At 36.6% G+C, this 21,515-nt stretch overlaps 1 protein-coding gene and 1 long non-coding RNA gene across 2 annotated transcripts; one reads left to right on the forward strand and one right to left on the reverse strand.

The window, feature by feature from the left end:
- Positions 1–7,785: 7,785 nt before the first annotated feature.
- Positions 7,786–11,266, reverse strand: LOC122278322. The gene is made up of 2 exons (XR_006229327.1): positions 9,858–11,266; positions 7,786–9,473 (listed from the first exon to the last, which is right to left on the reverse strand). It is a non-coding gene; the product is annotated as an uncharacterized LOC122278322 (long non-coding RNA).
- A 254-nt stretch (positions 11,267–11,520) lies between these two features.
- On the forward strand, positions 11,521–13,673 carry LOC122278232 (UPF0481 protein At3g47200-like). Its single transcript, XM_043088381.1, has one exon. The coding sequence runs from the start codon at positions 11,990–11,992 to the stop codon at positions 13,373–13,375; it is 1,386 nt and encodes a 461-aa protein (XP_042944315.1). The 5' UTR covers positions 11,521–11,989; the 3' UTR covers positions 13,376–13,673.
- The last annotated feature ends 7,842 nt before the right edge of the window (positions 13,674–21,515 follow it).

Raw genomic sequence — 21,515 nt, forward strand, 5'->3', positions numbered from 1 at the left:
GAAAATAGGGTCACACGGAGGAGAGATGTAACCGGAATAGAGTGAGCACGAGGAAGAAGGAGGATCATGGAGGAGGAGGCAAAAATAATTCTGGAAAGGTTGTTTGGAGAGAAGTTGCTGCTAACGGCAAAAACTCTGTTCAGCATGTAAGGCAAGTTGAGAAAGGTGAGTGTTCGAAGGCTAGGAGGCAGATGATTCTGGATAAAATTTTTCAACGGCAAAAGGAGAAGGCTGAGGCTACAGTTCCTATCTTTTTTATTTCTCCGTTGGGTATTGGGTTCGATCGGGTTGAAGAGCAGCTTCATGAGGTGCTTTCGACGGAACCAGTTCAAATTTCGGAAAAACAGGGGAGTTTTTGTGGAATGCCTCAATCAGGTACTGCTCTTTGTGGGTTGCAGGAAATGGTTGATGACTTGGCTCCTGTTACGATGAAGGTGCAGCAGCTGGTTGAGATTGATGTAGAGCCTCAGGTTGAGAGGAGCTTCGACGGAAGCAATCGGGAAAATGAGTTGGAGCAAGAGGGGGTGCTGGAAATTGTTTTGCTGATTCACTCACCGAATAGGAGTCCTGCTAAATGGAGTGATATGGAGGATGACAATGATTCCGATTCAGGTTCGGAGGATCTGCATAGTGCTACCATTTCAAGACCGAGAAGTATATTGAGAATGATAGATGAATCTTTAGAATTTGAACTTGGGAGTATGGCTAGAGATGGGGATGTTTTCACTTCAGGAAGGCTGGAACCAGGGGAATCTGGCCGAGCAGGATCGGAAGGTGATCAAGATGAAGAATTAAATGAGCTGGCTGCCAAGGTGTTTGATTCAGATCCAGACATGCATGTACCTCTAAAAAAGGTAAAGGGGTTAAGAAAAGAAAAATCTGTTATTGCGTTGGAACGGCGAACACGTTCCAAAAAATTTCTTTGAGTTTTTGATGTCTATATTGATTTGGAATATTAGGGGTATTATTTCGTCAAAGTTTCGGCTTCGGCATATTTTAAATAAAAGCCGGCCTTTGGTGGTGGCTATTTTAGAGCCTTTTTTGAATAAAAATAAATGCAGTCGTTGGGCGAGTTGGATGGGTTTCCCCTCTTGTGTGAATAATGCTGAAGTGGGGGGAAAGATTTGGTTGTTTTGGGCGGCTGAGGTGGATTTTCAGTTGACGGCTTGTTCTGATCAAGCTATTTCAGGTTGGTTTGTGTTTGGGTCAAGGCGAATATTCTCTTCATTCGTGTATGCTAGTTGTTTTCGGGAAAAAAGGTTGGAGTTATGGAATTATCTCAAGTTACAAGATCCGCAAGGGCAACCTTGGTTCATTGGGGATGATTTTAATATTAGTCACGTGGATAGCGAAACAATTGGGGGCCTTTTTAAGGCACCTCGGGCTAGAGCTGAGTTTAATGATTGGATTAATGGTTGTGCTTTAATAGAGCCTCCTTCTTGTGGCAATACATTCTCTTGGTGTAACGGGCGGAATGGGGGAAGACGTATTTGGGCTCGTTTGGATCGTATTTTGGTTAACATGCAGTTTATTAATTTATTTGAGGGGTTGAATTTCAGTTATCTTTCTCGGTCATCTTCGGATCATGCTCCTATGTTGTTTACTTTGTTTAAGAAGAACATTCCTATTGTGAAGCCATTTAGATTCTTACGTATGTGGGGGTCTCATGATGGGTTTTTGTCTTTGGTGGAGCAGAGTTGGGGTGAATATGTGGAGGGCTGTGCTATGGTGAGGGTTAGTAGGAAATTAAAAAGATTGAAGCATGTCTTGATAAAATGGAATAGGGAAGTCTTTGGTCGAGTTGAGGTGGAGATTAATAGACTTGAAAATCAGATTCGATGTCTTGATGAAGATCTTGTTAGAAATTTTTCTTTGCAGGTGGAAGAAGAGATGCTACAAGCTAAAAATGCTCATTTACAATGGGTGAATCGGGAGGAGATGTTAGCTTGCCAAAAATCTCGCATTAAATGGTTGGCTGAGGAGGACTCCAATTCTAAGTTTTTTCATGCTGCGATGAGGGTAAAGAAAAAAAATAAAATAGTTGATAAAATGATGTTGGAGGATGGAAGGGCACTAGAGTCGGCTGAAGCAGTGCACTTGGAGGCAGTTTAGTTTTATCAGGGGCTTTTCACAGGATCTAATGTCAGTCTGCAGGAACCTGAGTTGGCGTTGTTATCTTCAGTGGTGACAGATGCGGAGAATGAGGCATTGTGTAGGTTGCCGTCGGAAGAGGAGGTTTATAGGGCTCTTCGGTCTATTCCTATGGATAGAAGTCCAGGACCGGATGGTTTTTCAGCCGCTTTTTTTTATTTGGCTTGGGATATTGTGAAAGCTGACCTTGTGGATATGGCAAAGGAAGTCTTTGAAGGTAACCCTTTTTCTAAGTTTTTTGGTGCTACAAATTTGGTGTTGATCCCGAAGGTGGAAGAACCCATGGGCTTTGGTCAGTTTCGGCCTATAAGTTTGTGTTCGGTCGTTTACAAAATTATGACAAAGATTATGGCTTCACGTCTGGCGCCTATTCTTGATAAAATTATTTCTAAGGAACAGGTTGCGTTCATCCCAGGTCGGAGTATTTTTGATAATATGGCCTTGGCTCAAGAATTAGTTCAAGGGTTGAGTAGGAAGGTGAGAGGAGGTAATGTGATGTTAAAGCTGGATATGGCAAAGGCGTATGATCGTGTGAATTGAAAATTCCTTCTTGAGGTTTTACGTAGATTGGGTTTCTCAGAAAAGTGGAGGAATATAGTCTTCAACACTATTTCTTCTCCTTTTTATTCTATCATGTTGAATGGATGTTCGAAAGGTTTTTTCCAGGCTTCAAGGGGTGTCCGGCAAGGGGACCCTCTCTCACCTTATTTGTTTATTTTGTCGCAGGAGCTCCTTTCGCGCATGTTGCATCGGAAGTTCAATCTTGGGCTTGTTAAGCCTTTCATCCAGGGGGAGGTACTCTTATCACTCATTTGTTATATGCGGATGATGTTTTAATTTTTACTAATGGTGGGAGAGTATCTATGAGGAAGCTCATGGCAACTCTTCATCATTATGAGAAGATTTCGGGCCAATTAATTAGTCCAAGTAAGTCTACAATTTTTTTTCCTTCCCATATGTCTTTGGCAAGAAGAAATGATCTCAAGGGAATTTCTGGTTTTGAAGAGGGCTCTTGGCCGTCCGTATATTTGGGTGTTCCGTTATATTTGGGAAGGCTGAAAATTCCTTTATTTGATGGTATCCTGGTTAGAATTCAAAAAAAACTTGCAGGGTGGAAGAGTAAGATGCTCTCGTTTGGTGGTAAGATTTTACTTTTACGACATGTTTTAAATAGCATGCCTATTCATATTTTGTCGGTTGTTAAAGTGCCCAAGGCAGTTTTTGGGATGATTAACAAGATTTTTTCAGATTTTCTTTAGGGGTCTTCGCTGGGGAATAAGAAGCGTGGCATCAGATTTGTAAGCCAGTGGAAGATGGTGGTTTTGGTATTAGAGACTTGGTGGAGTGCAGCAATCTCTTTTTATGAAGTTTGGATGAAAATTGGTTACGGGGGTGTCGCTATGGGCCGATTTTTTCCGGGAAAAATATCTTCGCCGCGACCATGTTTATAATGTAATGACTAAGAATGAAGGGCCACGGTTTTGGAAGGGGATTGTGGAGGTGATGCCTAGAATTTTTCAAAACTCTCAATGGTTGATAGGGGCTGGGAATATTAATTTCTGGATGGATAATTGGCTAGGGGGAGGTCCATTGAAAGACTCGTGTCCGGTGGTGGGTAGTGAGCACCTGCAAGTTGCTGAAGTTTTTGATGGGAGGGGGCCTAAGCTGGACGTTTTAAGCCAGCTGGTTCTGTCGAGTATCTTGCAGCAAATTGTGGTGGCAAACGTGAGGCTTAGACCAAGGGTGCTATCATATGGAAGAATACGGTGGACGACAACTTCACAACAAAATCTGCTTGGGATATATGTAGAGAACGGGGGGACTTATGTGAGTGGAGGAGGTGGCTTTGACTTGATAAAATTCCTAAAAAAATGTCTTTCCTTTGCTGGAGATTAAAAAGAGGAGTAGTGCCAACGGATGATGTAATCCAGCGGTTGGGAATTCCTTTAGCTTCTAAATGCCATTGTTGTATAGACTCTAAGTCTAAAACCTTGCAGCATATTATGTGTGAGGGTTTAAACACCCAATTGGTTTGGAAATATTTTGCTAATATTTGTCAAATCAGGTTGCCTCAGATCAAAAACGGGAAAGGGATGATGGTTTTTTGGTGAAGGAGAGCTGCAAAAAGTAATCAAGCCGGGTGGATTCGTGGAGTGATGCCCATTGTTATTTCGTGGTGTCTTTGGAAGGCTAGGTGCTCGGCAAGGATGGAAGGGGCTACATTTCAGGTAAAGGATATTATTAGACAAGTGAAAATTGTGATTTATAATATGTCCCGAAATTTGAAGAATTTTCAGGTTATGAAGCGTAATGATTGCTTAGTTATGGAAGGGTTACAGGTGCCAATTAATCCTATTAAGAAAAAACAAGTGTCCTTTGTTAAATGGGAGTTGCCGAGGGGGGGTATGATGAAATTGAATGTTGATGGTGGGGCTCATGGGAATCCAAGAGATGCAGGGGGTAGGGGTATTATTCAAGATTGTTCTGGGAGTTGTATTGCTGGCTTTGCGCATCATTATGGGGTTGCTACAAATACGGTGGCTGAATGCCGTGCTTTATTAGATGGATTGAGGATTTGTAAAAATTTGGGTTTGCATAACGTTTTAGTTGAATCTGATTCTAAGGTTATTTTGAGTTGGTTGGCCTCCGGGATTTGTCGTCTTTGGTTTTTGTGGGATTTTTGGGAAGAGATAAGGGACATTGCCATAGAGATTAATGCTTGTTTTAGTCATATTTTTCGTGAAGCTAATATGGTTGCAGATTTTTTAGCTAAGAAGGGGTCTATGGGGGAAAACATAGATTTTTTTGGGATGGATTTTCAGTATGTACGGCTTAGAGGGTTAATTCGTCTTGATCGGATAGGGATGGCTTTTATTAGAGAGAAATGATTTTTTGTTGGGTGGGATTTGTATTTAAAGGTATTCCTCTGCCATAAGTGAGGGTTTTATTAATAATATTGGGGTAGGGGCTCCTCTCGTACATGGGGCCCTGACTCTTATTCAAAAAAAGAAAAAATTCCTTAATAAGGATATAGTCTTTTTATTTTTTTTATTAAATAGTTAGGATTGCATGTTCAAGAGGGACCCATTCTCAAATTTATTAAGAACTATCACTTTTGGCAGTGGAAAACCTTCAAAGGAAAAAACAAAACAAACAAATAATCCTAACAATCAAAACCCGAAATAAATAACAACATAGCACCAAACAAATAAAAAGATAATGAACACAGCATTCACATTGCATCAAAACTCCAGAACAAAAATTCCTCAACATCTCAAATAAGGTAGACCTGATCTACATGTTCTCAAAATTCCTTTGAGTAAGTAGGGTACTTTATTAAAAGGTTGCCACACTCTTGAATAATTTCCAGCAACCATCTGAGTAAGAAAATCTACCCCTGAGTTACCCTCTCAGAAAGTATGTTTAAACGTCACCTGTATTCCAACAATTATATCAACAATATCATCCCTATAATCCTCCAAATACCAAATACCACATTTCCCCTTCTCAAATGATTTTATAATGAGAAGCGAATCCATATCCACTTCTACCATAAGGATTCCCCAAATCTTTGCAATGCTTTAAACCATAATAAAGCACCAAAAATTTAGCGAAGTTATTCGTCCCTTGTTCTAAATATTTCACAAAAGCCAACTATTGGAGTCTTCCATCTCATATTGAAAACATGGAATTAAAAAGGAAAGAAGAGAGGCTTAAAATAGAAAGAACGATAGAAGAGGAGAGTTAGTTATTCTGTTATTGTACTATCAATGTATTATAAATAGGACTTAAGTCTGAAGTAAAATTCATTCATTACAATTCAGTAGTTTTACCAAGATCCTTTTGCCTCCTCTATTTTTGATATTTTTCATTCAACAAGTTTAGATTCATTCACCAAGTTCAGATTCATTTGATTCTCAACACCAACAATAAACTTTTGTCATCCCTCCGAACAATTCCACCAATTCTTGGAATGCTTGGATTTCCCAAGCAACTGCCATCGACATTTAATTCAATCCAGCCAGAAGCTGGTTTTTTCTAGCTAATCAAGGTTGCTTGCTTCCTTTCCAATGACTTAAAAGGAATATCCAAAGCTAGCAATACACATTCATCTCCCACCTTATAATTTTTTCTAGCATGAATTCAAAAACCCACCCAAGCAATGGTCGTTTTAATAGACAACCATAAGGACTCAACAGATTTTGTCATACCTTCCATACGTGCATTACATCACCATACCTAGATAGACCAACTTAAAATCACTGGAATTATCCCAATAAGTTGACCAGCTTGAGATGTATTAGAGACTCTTCTCATCCATAATTCCATTCTTTCTCTCCACGATCGACTTCAATCATAAGGAATTCCAAGGTACATAGAGGCACGATACCATACTTCATTTGCTAAAGGTCCATGTGCAAGCACATGATCCTTATCTTCTACACTACCATCTACACAACATTCACACTTCGAGACAATTGGGATACCCAACTCTCGAACTTGGCTATCCACACTAAGACAATAATTCAAAGCTTTCTAGCAACTAATAGAGTACTTTTTGGGTAAGGCTGAATTCCACAACCAATCATTCCAAACCATACGAGATCCTTTTATATGACAACACTCCCAAGCTGACTTCAAACTAAAACCTCCATCTACATTTGGTTTCCATATCAGGGTATCTGCACTACTTCTATACTTGCCAAGACCTTCAATGATTTCCTCCAAATTACTATCCCCCACTAGGTTTCTTACAATCCGAATGTCCCAGCCATTGTTTATCCTACATTCTTTTACTAACAATTTCGGACAACCATTAATAGGGAGCACCTCAGCCAATACACCAGACTTCAACCACTTATCTATATAGAAAGAGACATTTCCCTCTCTAAGAAGCCAACTAGACTGATCTATAATTTTCAGAATCACTTCCACAATACCAAGCTAGAACATTGAGCCTTTCTTTGGGTTCACCACTGAAATATGCTGGTCTTTTAAATATTTTGCTTTGACAAAAGAAGACCGAAGAGAATGCTGAGTTAAAAGCTTCCAACCAAACTTCATAAATAAAGCTCCTTGCACATCATTTAGCTGTCGCAACCCAATAGCCCCTTCCTCTATTGGTTTACAAAGCTTATGCCGAGCAATCCATTTATGTTTTAGATTGTCAATTGTACATCCCAAAAAAAAAAAAAAAAAGAAGAGCTAAAAGTCTTATTGAGATAACTAAAAACTTTCTTCGGAACTAGCATAATTGCAAGTAAATGAATTATAGGGTTATTAGCCAATACATGTCGTAGTAACAAAAGTCTTGCACCATTAGATAACATTTTTTATTGCCACCCTTCCAGCCGAGATCTAATTCGATCCAATAATTCATCAAAATATCTAATTCGATCCAAGAAAGAAGTCAACCGCAACAAGCTTCTTCTTCTATTAAGCGGCATGTTTTTAGAAAAGAAAATGGTAGATTTTTCTTTACTAACTCTCTGTCAAACCACTCCTAATAAATATTGAAGATATCCGAGATCCTTTTTATCGATGATCTTCCACCGTTAGCAAAAACAATAATATCATCAACATACAATAAATGGGATATAAGAGGCACACCTCAAGGATTAGAGAAAGAACAAATTTTGCAACTTTGAAGGTTGTACTTTAGCAACCAAGATAGCATTTCTTCCACAAGAATAAATAAATAAGGTGACAAAGGGTCCCTTTGACGCAACCCATGACCACTCTGAAAAAATCCTTTTGCCGTTCCATTCATCACAATTGAGAACCAAGAATTTGATATGCATTGTCTGACCAGGTCACAAATCTGATTAGAAAATCCAAAGGATTTCATTACATGCGGCAAGAAATCCCAATCAATACAATCATATGCTTTTGTCATGTCTATTTTTAATAAAACATTTCCCCCATGACTTGTCTAATTAATCATATGCACCATTTCTTGAGCAAAAGCATTATTCTCAAAAATGCTTCTCCCCAGCAAAAAGCACCTTGTTCCGGAGATATAATTTTCTCCAAAATTGGCAACATCCTTTTAACAAGAATCTTAGAGAAAACTTTTTATATCACTGAACAAAAACTAATGTGAGGAGTTGTCAAAACCAGATGGCTGAGACACTTTTGGAATCAAAACTATGTATGAGGCTGAATAAAACTGAGGTATAGGAGTACCCCGAAATAAATCTCTAATAGCCTCCACATCATCTGCTTCAACTATATTCCAACAAGACTAATAGAATCCGGATCCAAACCCATCTAGCCCCAAGCTACTATTTAAAGGAATTGCAAACATCAATTCCTTAGTTTCTTGGATTGGAGGAAGCTAAATAATAGCTTTGTTTTCTTGCTCCACCACAGCACTTTCAACATATAGAGAAAGACCAAGAAGTTCTCTAGGAGGCTTGACAGAAAGAAAAGATTGAAAATAATCAACAGCTCCTTCATGTATGGTTTCGAGTGTGGCTAAAACCTTACCATCCGCCATCTTCATCTCCTTAATCATAGGCTTAGACAGAGAAGCAAAAGTCTTACAAACTTACTAGAAGCCTCTCCTTTCTCTAGCCAATTTAGCTTATCCTGTTGTGAGAGGTGAGTATTTTCTCTTTCCTACCACAAATTTTATTCATCTTTTGCCAGAAACAAATCAGATTCAAAAGAAACCAAAACATTTGCTTGAAGTTGTAACTCAGTAGCTTCAATTTTGTTTTCCAGCCTTCAAATATTCACATACGTGCGCCTAAAAATTCAAAAATTCCAATCTTTAAGCACCAATTTCAATCTCTTCAATTTATCCACCAGACCAAACAGCCCCAAATCACCAACTGAACCTACCAAGACTCCTTAACCACATCTAGGAAACAATCATGAGACACCCACATTTGTTGAAACTTAAAAGAAGAGGGCCTATACCAAAAATTATTGGAATTCAATGAGACAAGTAAAGGAGCATGATTCGAGGTTGTTCTTGGCAATAACCTGTAAAATGCATAAGAGAGTGTCAAAACGGCCTCTAAATTCTACAAACCACGATCAACAAGCGACCAGCTTCGTGCCATTCCATTTTTTGTCCATTACACTATGAAAATTTACTCTCCAATGCCTTCATTTCACACAAACCACAAGACTCAATGAACGAATTAAATTCCTCCATAGTCTGTCGCAAGCAATGCCTACCACCACATCATTCACCATCTCCACGTATAGTATTAAAATCGCCAATACAAACCCAAGGCTCATTTTGTGGCATATCATTAATCAACGAACTCCTTAAACTTCTTCTGTCAATGTGACTGCATCTCTCAATGTCACTGCATTTCACATAAACCACAAAAATAAACCAATGCTTACCTCCAAAATTCAAAGAAATCATGACATGTTGATCACTAGAATTCAAAATTGCCAACTGAAGACCAATTGTCAATAATAGCCAGAGTTTACCCCCAAAACTTTGATTCTAATAACAACCTTCAAAATTTAACTGACTCTTCAAAACTTTCAATATAGATTCCTTAACAAACGGCTCTGCTAACATAATAAAATCAATCTTAAATTTTTTGATTAGCTTCTTTAATCTTCTTCTAGAAGAATGAAAGCCATGGATATTCTAGAAAAGTGGACAACACATCAATAATTAAACCGTGCGGGTTTGCTAGGAACCTGAGAAGAACTACAAGTAACAATTACATGCTTACCATCTTTCTTTTTCACTTGAGAATCACAATCAGAAGCACACACCTTCTCTTTGCAAAGATGATCACAATGTATGCTATTAGGAGCCAAAACATAACCCTCTTGAATAGCAGGATCTTCATCCTGTATCTGCACTTCTGTTTCAGCATTACCCAAATCCACCACAACATCATCCATATCCTCTAACTGAACATTAATCTCCTACCCAGAATCAACATTAACAGGAACCAAAACAAGAGATTGTTCCCTAACCGGATCCTCAACATTTCTTTCTGTTTCGCAAATTTCCTCTTCCTCAAACAATGGCCTCTCTATATCCTCAACTTCCTTCAAACCTATATCCTCTGGAGTATTAATCTCTTTTGTGTTACTAGGACCCGTCTTATCCACATTCCTCTATTCTAAATCAATATACATTTTTGGTGCCTTCTTAATCTCATTCGGAGGCATCACATGATCAACCACATCAGTATTTTTTTCTTCCAAATTTCCTTTTTTTCTCCCCCTAAATCTTCTTTTTTTCCACCTCCTTTTTCTAAAAAATCTTCCATCTACAGGTCATCAAATTATGTCCCTGAACATTACAATTGGAACAAAAGGCAGCAATGTTTCATACTGAACCTCCACATAAATGCTCGACTCCTGGTGGGGATTACCAATCCATATCCTAAGAATAGGTTTACTCGCAGCATCAACCAACAAACAGACCCTTGCCCCATCTGTTCTTGTAGCACATTTGATTGCATTGTCCCAACATAAGAAAGTTTCAATCGGAGCAATGATATTCGTGAGAAACGATTCCTGATATAAATTTGAGGGTAAACCAAGAAGAACTAACTGGTACCAACAGAGGCTCTTTGTCTTCATTAAAATCTAATGACCATCGGAAACAACGATGAGGAACTCCATCTACATCAATGGCTTCTCTCGATAGCACTTTAAAAAAAACAGGTTCATTTGAGAATCTCACATAAATATTACGCGGCCTTCGCATCGCCGAAATCACCGGCTGCTTGATCTCCAATCCCCATCGATTTCTGATAAATGAATGAATAGCATCCAAAGATGGGCGTTGTCGGATGAATTTCATCACCATTGAAAATTTGAAAGGCGTTGTAGATCTATCTATTTCTTCCTTAGTGAACAACATATAGAACTTGGCATCGATGATTTTAGGAGGACATGGGGGAACCTCCACCACAGGGATCGGTTGAGGTGATTGTGCAACCATATCAGCAAAAGTCCTCTGTCTATTCGCCTGCACTGACGATCTAGAAGGGCCCTCGGCGGTAGCCATAGCTTCTCCACAAACTCAGCAAACCAAAATCCTAGCAGAGCCTAAACCTGGGGAATTGTTGTTATAATGTACTTGAGATTTGCAACAATCTCTCTCTAATAAGGATATAGACTTAAGTGGACACAGAATTCTAAAACATAAAAACATAAAAATAGTGCTCGACTTTCTTGAATTTTTCATTAAAAGAATAAAAAATAAAAAAAAGAGGGCTTGGAATTTATTTTTAATTTTCTTTTAATTACTATAAGCACTGAAAAGTGAAATGGGTCACTTAAAGAAAATTCCACGCTTGTATGTCTACTTTAGTTTGAAAAAGCTTGCTTACGCGGAATAAAGAAAATTCCCCTCTTGTCCGGGTATATTTATCTTCTTTTCTCATCTAACAATCTGCCTCCGTAATAAATTATTGCGACCCAGAATTCTTTTTTTTAGGTTGTTAAGAAGTACCAAAATCTCATTCAACAGCACAAAACTCCAACCTTTCAGATATTAAATCCAAACGTGAAAATGGAAAACACTACGACTCTCTAATCAGAAACCGATTAGACACAAAACAACGGCGACTTATTGTTAAGACAACTACTTGGATCTGATCTGCCTCATCTTTCGACGCTTCCTCTTCAACCTTCTCATGCGCTTCTTCTTCCACTTGGCCCTCATGGTGATTCCGTGTCTAAGCTCCTTCTCACCCTCGCTTCCGAAACCCTAGTAGTCCGGAGTAGGCTTCCGAAACCCTCATGTTGTCATGTTCCCCTCAAATCCTGTGTAAAACTTCCATCAAATAGGTTCATACCTTCTATCGCCAACTTTCACACCCAGAATCTAAAACCAAGCAAGATGAGAAAGGGTGTAAAAATAAAAGGAGTTAGAGGGAAAATTCCGAAAAAATCCCCGATTATTATTGAGCATGCGGAGGATACAGATCATGACTTGGAAATTGGGACTTGCAATACAGTGTTCCCACTACAGAGGACACAGAAGTACTCCATCTACAGTGTTCCCAACACACTCCGCGAGATCAATGGCTGGACATGTTTCGAGCCCCGCGTCGTCTCCATCGGGCACTACCACTATAACCAACGTACACGCCTCCCAGTGATGCAAAAGCACAAGCTGATGTTCTGCAGAATTCTACTGTCCAGAGCCGGAAAAACTGTGGAGGACTTGATGCAAAACATACGCCCACTTGAAGCTGAAGCCAGAGGTTATTACTCAGAAAAGATTGAGTTCCAGTCCGAGTCCGAGCTGGGAAACGATTCATTCCTCAAAATGCTGATTCTTGATGGTTGTTTTATATTAGAATTGTTTCAAATACTTGGAAAATCGAGACAGACAAAGTCTGATCTGAGTGATCACCCTCTCTCCTCCATGGAATGGGCAATACCACATTTATACGGGGATCTTCTTCTGCTTGGGAATCAGATCCCCTTTGTTGTTCTGAAAAAGTTGTTTGAAACTACCAAAAGTCAGGATGATCAGGATCACGATCCTTTGTCCTTGGTTGCTTTGAGATTCTTTAACAAGGTAATGGAAAGAAGGGAAGAAGAACTCAAAAAGATCAGCAAGGATCTCAATGACAGCTTGCATTTGCTGGACTTGGTTCGGAAAAGTTTTATCCACGATCTAGATAAGCAACCAAACAAACCAAAGAAGAAAAGGCCAGAAACAGAAACGATGGTGATATACTGCCTCACGAAGCTCATCAAAGCCGGGATTAAGATCAAACCGCGTGAGTCGGACAGCTTCTTGGCTGTGAAATTCAACAACGGAGTGATTGAGATGCCCAAAATAACCCTCGACTACTGCATGCAATCTTTCTTGGTGAACTGTATAGCATTCGAGCAGTTCCACAACGAATGCTCCAAGCACATCACAGTTTACGCTTATTTCTTGTACTGTCTGGTAAACACAGCCAAGGACGTCGACTACCTTCACGAACGCGACATCATTAACAGTTATGTTGGGAAGAACAGCGAGGTCGTGCAATTCATCAACACATTGGGAAAGCAGGAGGTTGAAACCGATCAGTTTTATTTAGACAACGTTTTCGTTGGAGTGCGCAGATATTATAAGAACGAGTACAACCTGCAATGGACGGGGTTCAAGGATAGGTACTTTAATACGCCATGGTCATTCATTTCGTTATTGGCAGCCGGTGTGCTCTTAGTGTTGACCGTTTTGCAGACCTACTTCACCATCTGCGCTTATGTGAATCCTAAATAAAGGGCTTTCTCCTACTCGATCCCTCCCTCTGTTACGTGCATGCAGTGCATGTCTTCCGGTCCATGTCCAGCTACAAAGGTGTCCGTATGGGAGGCTGGATGCTCAAGTTGTACGTGTGTTCGATTAGCAGATAAGTTGGTTAGTTGTTTAGCTGTTTGATCATGGTACAATTCTTCTAGCTATTGTGCTTGCTTTACTTTCACATTTTGTCGCTTGTTTGTTTTAACTGATGTTCTCTCTTCCAGCCGGCACTCGTAATCAGGGTACCAGGAATTAATATATAGTGGTCTTTGTTTTTCGATTGATTGTCTTTATGTGTAAGCTAGCCTTTCGTTGTTGGGAGGAGTGCTTCAAACATCCACGAAAACCTTTTAATTGTTATACTTTTATTGGAATTAATTCCTCTCTAGCTCCTTGCTTCAAAAACAGGAACCAGAGCGAGAGGTAGAAAAAGAAAAACCCATTGCGTATTTCCCGTTCTAGGTCCAATTGCGCATAATCTCCTCTCCATAGATTTTTAACAACTCTACGTCTGGCCTTTAGTACTACTGTAAGGTTTCCTGGCGCGTTAAGAAAAAGTAAGCCTGTTTGTTTTGTGTGATACCCTGTATAATAAATAAGGATAATGGTAGGTAGTATATAGGATTCCACATTAGTTGGGAATGAGAAGTTCTTGAACTTTATAAGGTTCTAATGAGGCTCTAATTGTATTATTAACTAGTTCTTTTGAAATATAGATCATGTGGTTTGAGCCTTTTATTAAGGCTTTACAAATGGTATCAAAGCCTATCCTAACCAGAAATATAGGACTTGAGTTATACCACCTACAACAGACAAACTCGACGAGAACGTCGAGAATTTAAGAGAGCTAGATAGATTGTGATACCCCATCTAATAAAGATAAGGATAGGTAGTGCATGTACGGGATTCCACGTCATTACTTAGAAATAAAAAGTTCTTACACTTTATAAGATTCCAATGGGACTCTAATTGTGTATAATTGATTAGTTTTTTTAGAATATGGATCATGTGGTTTAGACCTTTCATTGGTGCGTTACATTTTGATATCATGGGATTTACATGATGAAAAATAAAATATGGGAGTTTCTTTGAGGTCGCATGATGCCTTGGCTGGGTAAGAAAGCTGCGAGAGGGCTTTGGCCAATAATTTGTAGCCTCATTTCTTTGACGTGTGCATGGATAAGTTGAGAGTTGTGGCTTGATTTGCTTCCTTCCGTGCGGGGTCTGAGACTTGATCTATTTTTCTAAAAAAATAATAAACAAATTATTTTATTTTATTGCGCTTCCATTTTTCACAATCAAAACTATATATGTTGGAAGAAGTTTTCTTGATCCATTTAAAAAATTAACACGAAATTCTCGAACACATGACAAGCATATATATATATTTGAATGAATGGACAATTATCGGTTTTTAATTTAATCTTTTAAGAAAATATGTGCTTATCACATACTTAATAGAAGCTTGTTATATTTATTTATTAGTTGAAGAAAACTTCCTCCAACTCATATCTATTCTATGTATAAAAGTCACTGCAACAAATTTTACTTTTAGGGACGAAATTTGTTAGGGACGAAATTTATTTTATCCCTAAATGTCCTTTTAAATTTTGTCTCAAAACATGAAAAACTGTATAAAACCGTTCGAACAGAAGAATATCCATTCAAACATGATATTCTAGGATGAATTAAATCGTCTCAAAAAGTATAAACCATTTGAACTGATCAAATTCTGTTCGAACAGATAATTAAGCCTGTTTGAAGGGTGAATAATTTGTTCAGACGGAACATAAATGTTCGAACGGTGATTACCTTGTTCGAATGCATAAACAAGCATTTGAATGGGATTGTTTAATTGTAATAATATATTGTTAAAGAGGTCCAAAATATTAAAATAATACATATTTATTCCATTAATTTGTTATCATTTTCAAAATAAAAAAATGTGTATATATTATATATTATATATTTGATTTACTATGAATTAAAATATTTACAAATTCATAAAATTAATTTTATGTAATTAATTTAAAAATATTTTAGTTAAATAAATATTACTTTAAAAATAGTGTCATTTTTTCTATTGTCGTAAACATTAAGTATAATTAAAAAAAAACATAATTAACAATAAAGAGGCTAGCAAACACTAAAAATAAAAACTATACATTAATTACATCCCAAAACTCTAATGTTCGATACAACATAAAAAAGTAAAATAATAACTTACAATATCTATTACTACAATAAATCAAAATCCTCCTATAAGATAGTTAAACATCCATATATATAGCTGCTTAAGCTTCTTCATGATGGGATCAATGAACTCCTTCATAATTTGGTGGTGCTCAGCCAATAGAGCTCGTACCTCTTCTAAAGTAGGCCAGTAGGCTATCTCTCAACACCAGAAGTAGTAGTAAAAGCTGGATCGGTAGATAGAAGCAAATCCTATACTGTAGGAGTCTTCGACAAGTGGCCCTTGGTTTTGTTGAATGTGATCTTTGTTAAGGGGCCCCATCTGTGGCGACCTCCGCTCACTTCGAGTCACTGCAACCCCCGATCGAAGTAGGATGTTAGATATTAGCAGTGAGAATGGTAGACTACCTCCACCTGAATACTATGACTCTAATCATGTGCAAAGGAAGACATACAATGCCAGATCAATCGGCTCTCCCTATGCTATCCATAACAAAAATCTGGCTCACTCGATCCCGAAATTAGTCTTGTGTTTTTTAAATCGATGTTATACCCGACAATCAAATTAAGCATTCTGAAAAATGCTATACAGTCGGCCTGTCGAATTACCTTGCTACCAAAATATGGAGGAGCTGAAGGGTCTCGCACTAGCTGACGAACCTAATCATCTGTGAGACTATCATTAGCTACCTCATCATTGCCCTCATTATCATCCAAGCCAGCATCCAGCTCATCGGTCTCTACATTCGGTGTTGGTGATGAGGATGTGTCCGGTCTGTCCTCATCAGATGGTGTAGCCACTGCTCTCGATGTAACCGCCGCAGTGGCTATAGGATATGAGTCGGGTATGCGTGGTAGATCAAGGAACTCAGCAATAATGTGGGAAGAGAAGATGATACTCACTCCCTTGACTGATAAGTTGTAGCACAGAGCGTCACTAAGCTCCTTTCCCATGGCACGGTAAAACTCATCGACCATCTCAGGAAATGTTGTGCCCTTCTGCATACAGATCGGTGTCCATCCTCGATCGGTGATGATGTCGTGTATGCTCAGTCCTTCCCATGCATGAAACATCACGGAACTCATCCAAATTGATCTCCCACTCAACTAGTATAGGCCTCGTAGCCTACTGAATAGCAGTTGCTCCGCTACTTTGGCCTATCTGATCTCGAGAACGTTTTCTTCCGCTGCTTGCCATTAGTATACTGTTAATCTACAAAACAACAAGAGATATAAGAATATAATTAAAATAATTATGTATTTATATTACTGAAGAAGTATACTATATTGAAATTAATAGAAATAATTAGTTCGAACAAAAAATATTCTATTCAAACATATGGATCCTGTTCATTTAAACAGGTAATAGCTACATTCGAACACTGGAATTTGTGTTCGATCGACCTTTTTGGTCGTTCGAACTCAACATGCTACTATTCAAACTGAAATAAAACTATTTGGAAACTCCTCATTTGAATGGATTCCAATTTGTTCGAATAAGCGCTGATAGACAACATCTTTCATTCGAATAACCTTCAAATCCATTCGAACAGACATTGATCCGTTCAAATGGGATTGGCCCCAAAACCAAGGATTTTTGATAATCCTTGGTTTTAATCGGTAGAAATGATTTAGGAATGAAGCCCCATCATTTCTACCGATTATTTTATAATGATTTGGCCCCAAAACAACTTAATGGGGTCGGATTGATTCAAAATCCAACCCCCTCAAAACCTAACTTTATTTCAAAGAAAAAACTAATGTAATGAATAGGATGAGGACCTGTACCTCTTGTAGTTTGTAGTGGAGGATGTACGGCGGAGTTGGTGGCGGTGTTGGTGGCTGTGAACAGTGGAGAAGATTTGGGTTCGTTCGAATGATTTGGAAAAAAAATGAAATAATCAGAGAAGAAAAACTGTATTGCGAGTCATATAATATTTATTCGTTCAAATGGACAGGGTATTCGTTCAAACTTTCAAGGCATTAATTTGAATTGACAAGGTATTAGTTCGAATGAAATATATAATGTTACTAACATATATATATAAGTACAAAAGGAGATTAATTCTCAAAGGATTGAAGGGCATGAGACATAAAAATGAGTTTACAAGAGAGAGTATTTGAGAGTGACGAGAAAGAGAAGGATTGGGAATGGCTTTAGATAGGAAATTTTGAATGCCTTTCCTTACTTACAACATGCCTATTTATAGGTACCAAAACATTAGCTTACAATAATATTACTGATATGTACAATGATTCCAATAACTCATACACAGTAAATAGGTGGTTACATTTATTAAATGTGGGCGGTTGAATAGTAAATATACAGCTAAACGATTCTTGACTGACTGGCATCTTGCACAGTGTTCTGATAATGGACAAAAAGGATAATAATCTTATAGAATTACATAATTTGAGGGTTATAATTTCCAAGTTCCAATTCAAACGGATCTTGAAAATCTATCATCTGCGATGGATAATATGGTGAGTTGTCATGAGAATGATAGGCCTGTTGTAATGTGATGATGTTGTCTGTTGTGCTGGAGATAATCTGACTTGATGGTCTTCTTCTTCATCACTGTCCGATACATGTGACATTGCCTCAGCTAATTTTTTAAAATCTTTTTTATTGGTAATTGTTGCTAATTGAGCTTGGAATCTGCTTCTCTGAACTAGAACCTCAAGGGCCTTAGTAATCTTAGAGAACATCTTTACAACATGATCATAATTGTACTTCTCCTACCATTTTACAGAAACTTGACGGGCCAAGAACATAATGTTTTTGGGAGAATGATGCGGTTTAATGACATATTCTCATTTCATAATCCAATTTAATTTGGTTTTAAGGAAAAAAATGAGAAGTGGTGGATAGTGTGATAATGAAGATGGATAATCATTTTGTAATGTAAAAACTTGAAGACTCTATTGGAGAGGTGGAGGAAGAATGAGAGATTCTGGTCCAAACTAATCCCATCATATCAGAAACCATCGTGGGAGAGTTTTAATTTCCTGTAATTTGTCAAAATGGAGAAACAAGAAATGACGCAAATTCTTGTTCTGTCTTAAGAATGTTTTGCTCCATGCTTGCTGATAATCATAATAATCGAAACAGGAAGGATCATACGGCTGAGAAAATTTTCTTGTCAAATATGGACTTTTTCCCCACTGTTCTAGGGTAAGAACTTGTTTAATAGTAATTTTGTAGAATGCAATAATCGGAGTTGCAGGTGGAGAAGGTTGAGATTGTAAAGAACAGGAAATTTCAAAAATAATAATAGAATCTGTGTCTACTAAAATAAATTCATAAAAATTCTAGGTCTTCATAATGTTTTGGGGAACATAATGCCAATCTGGTAATAGAAAAGCATCAAGCAATTTTTTTGAGGTTCAGATAAGTGTTGTAATTTTGATTCGATAGGAAAGACTTGATGCCAATAGGTTTTAAAGGTAATGGGAGTTGCAGAAGGTTGAGATAATGGTAGATGATTGATAATTTGGGAAGGTGTAGAATAAGAAGGAAAAGGTGGTTTGGCATATGAGAATTTGGATTTTACTCTGGACTTTGAGAAAGACATGATTTTCCTTGTAAGAATTCTCAGGATAGAAAATCAAGAAGAGAATTAGAATCTCCTTTAATATGCTCAATGTCAAAATAAAAAATACTTGAAATAGCTTGCCATCTTGCAAATATTTATTTAGCAGCCAAGTTTTTAACATCTTTGACTAAAACTTCATTGGGTGATTTACAATCAATTCTAAGTAAAAACTTTTAATTTAAAAGATCATCTTGAAACTTCGAAATGCACAATACAATAGCTAAAATTTCTTTGTTAATAGTACTATAATTCTTTTGAGCAGAATTCCAGCATCATGAATGGAATCGAATAATCTGTTCTTTTTTATCTGATAATTTTTGTTTCAAAATTCCTCCATAACCAAGATCGGAGGCATCTGTTTCAACAAATTTAAAAGCATTAGGAGATGGGAGTCCTCGGCATAGTAATTTCTTAACATGAGCCTTTATTTGTTTTATAATATTTGTATGTTTCTCTGTCCACGGAGGTGGATTCTTTCTTAATCTTTTGAATAATGGTTTACATGACGCTCTAAGTGCTTGATAAAAATCAACAACATAATTTAGACTTCCTATAAATCTTTGTAGTTGTTGCTTATCTTTTATTTCATCAGGGAATTAGCAAATTCTATAGCCCTACTTATTGGGATAATAGTTCCTTGATAAATATCATGTCCAAGGAATCTAATCTTATTTTGGAATAATTAACTTTAGATGATAAAACCACTAACCCATTTTGTTTAATAATCTGGACAAAAGTATTTAAATGCTTCCAATATTGTTCAATTGATGAAGAGAATATTAATACATCATCTATATAAACTATAGAAAAATGGATGAAAGGTGTAAATATTTCATTCATAATATTTTGAAATTTACTAGGAGCATTTTTTAATCCAAAAGGCATAACATTCCATTCATAATGTCCAAATGGGATTATAAATGCAGTTTTATATCTATCTTTTTCAGCAATCTAGATTTGCCAAAATCCGCTTTTCATATCAAATTTTGAAAATATAGTGGCATCATAAATCTTTTTTATTAGGAATAGGGTACCTAATCCATTGTAAGACTTTATTTAAAGACTTATAATTTATGATTAATCTAGGAATAGCTCTTTCTAATTCTGCTTGTTTTTGTACATAAAAAGCAGCACAACTCCATGGTGATTTGCTTTTTCTAATAAGTCATTTAGATAATAAATCATTAATTTATTGTTTACAAAATTATAATAATTTCTTATTCATTTGAATGGGTCTGGCTTTAGTAGGAATATTCTTTTCAGAAAATTCTTTTTCATAAGGTAATTCAACTATATGTTGTTTTCTACTCCAAAAAGCATTAAGTAGATTAGAACATACTTCTTTTTCAATTATATTTTTAAAATTATTAATTTTTTGAATTAATAAAGGATCTTTTAATTGTTCTTCAATTCTTTTATATTTTAATTCTTGTTTTAAAAAATTTATTTGTTTTTATTTCCTTTTGATCTTAACTTTTGTTAAAAAATTAATTTCTTTAGTTATTGAGGCTTCTTTTAAGGAATTAATTTCTCTTGAGATTGGAGGGAATAAAAATTTAAATTGAATTTTTTTTTCCTAATACTTTAGTAGAAATTCCTTCCTCTGTTATAGAAAAAGGGTAAAGTAGAGTAAGAAATGGATTTCCTAATATTACTCTGGTGTTGATATGTTTTACTAGAATAAATATTGTTTTAAAACAAATTCCATCATTACATATATGTGCATTTGATAATTTATAATTTAAGTTTAATTTTGCTCAATTAGCTTGAGATTATGTCTCTTTTGTTTTTTCAAAATATTTAGATGGTATTATTCCTTTTTGGATGCAGTTTAGATCTGCACATGTATCTAATAAAGCGATTGTAGAAAAATAAAACTCTTCATTAATAGAAATAGTTACTTTAGTGTACCATTTTTGAAAATTCATCTTATTAATTGTATTTATAAAATTTTCTGATTCTTTTTTAGTAATTTTTGCTAAGCTTTCATCTTGTTCTTTTTTAGGGGTTTCATTATTTTTATCTATTTTTAATAGTATGATTTCTTGTAATAATGGTTCATTAGAAACTTCAAGTTTGGTATTAGAAGCTTTCAAATTTCAAATTTATTTCTTTATTTCATAAATTTCTTACTGTAAGTCTTTTAAGATAATATATTTATTTTTCTGATTGGAATCTATTTACTATTTCTATAAAATCATATGATGAGGGGGTTGAATTTGGTTAAGAAGTTTTGGGATCTATAAAAGTATCTTTTAATTTTTCTAAATACTCTTTGATTTCTTGTGGATTATTAATTTTATCTATTAATTCTAATATAATATTTTCAT

This window comes from Carya illinoinensis, chromosome 10 (genome assembly GCF_018687715.1).
Source record: "Carya illinoinensis cultivar Pawnee chromosome 10, C.illinoinensisPawnee_v1, whole genome shotgun sequence".
In the NCBI taxonomy this organism is placed as follows: Eukaryota; Viridiplantae; Streptophyta; class Magnoliopsida; order Fagales; family Juglandaceae; genus Carya; species Carya illinoinensis.

Excerpts from the sequence above, each read along its gene's own strand:
- LOC122278232 (XM_043088381.1), top strand. The coding sequence starts at position 11,990 with ATGAGAAAGGGTGTAAAAATAAAAGGAGTTAGAGGGAAAATTCCGAAA.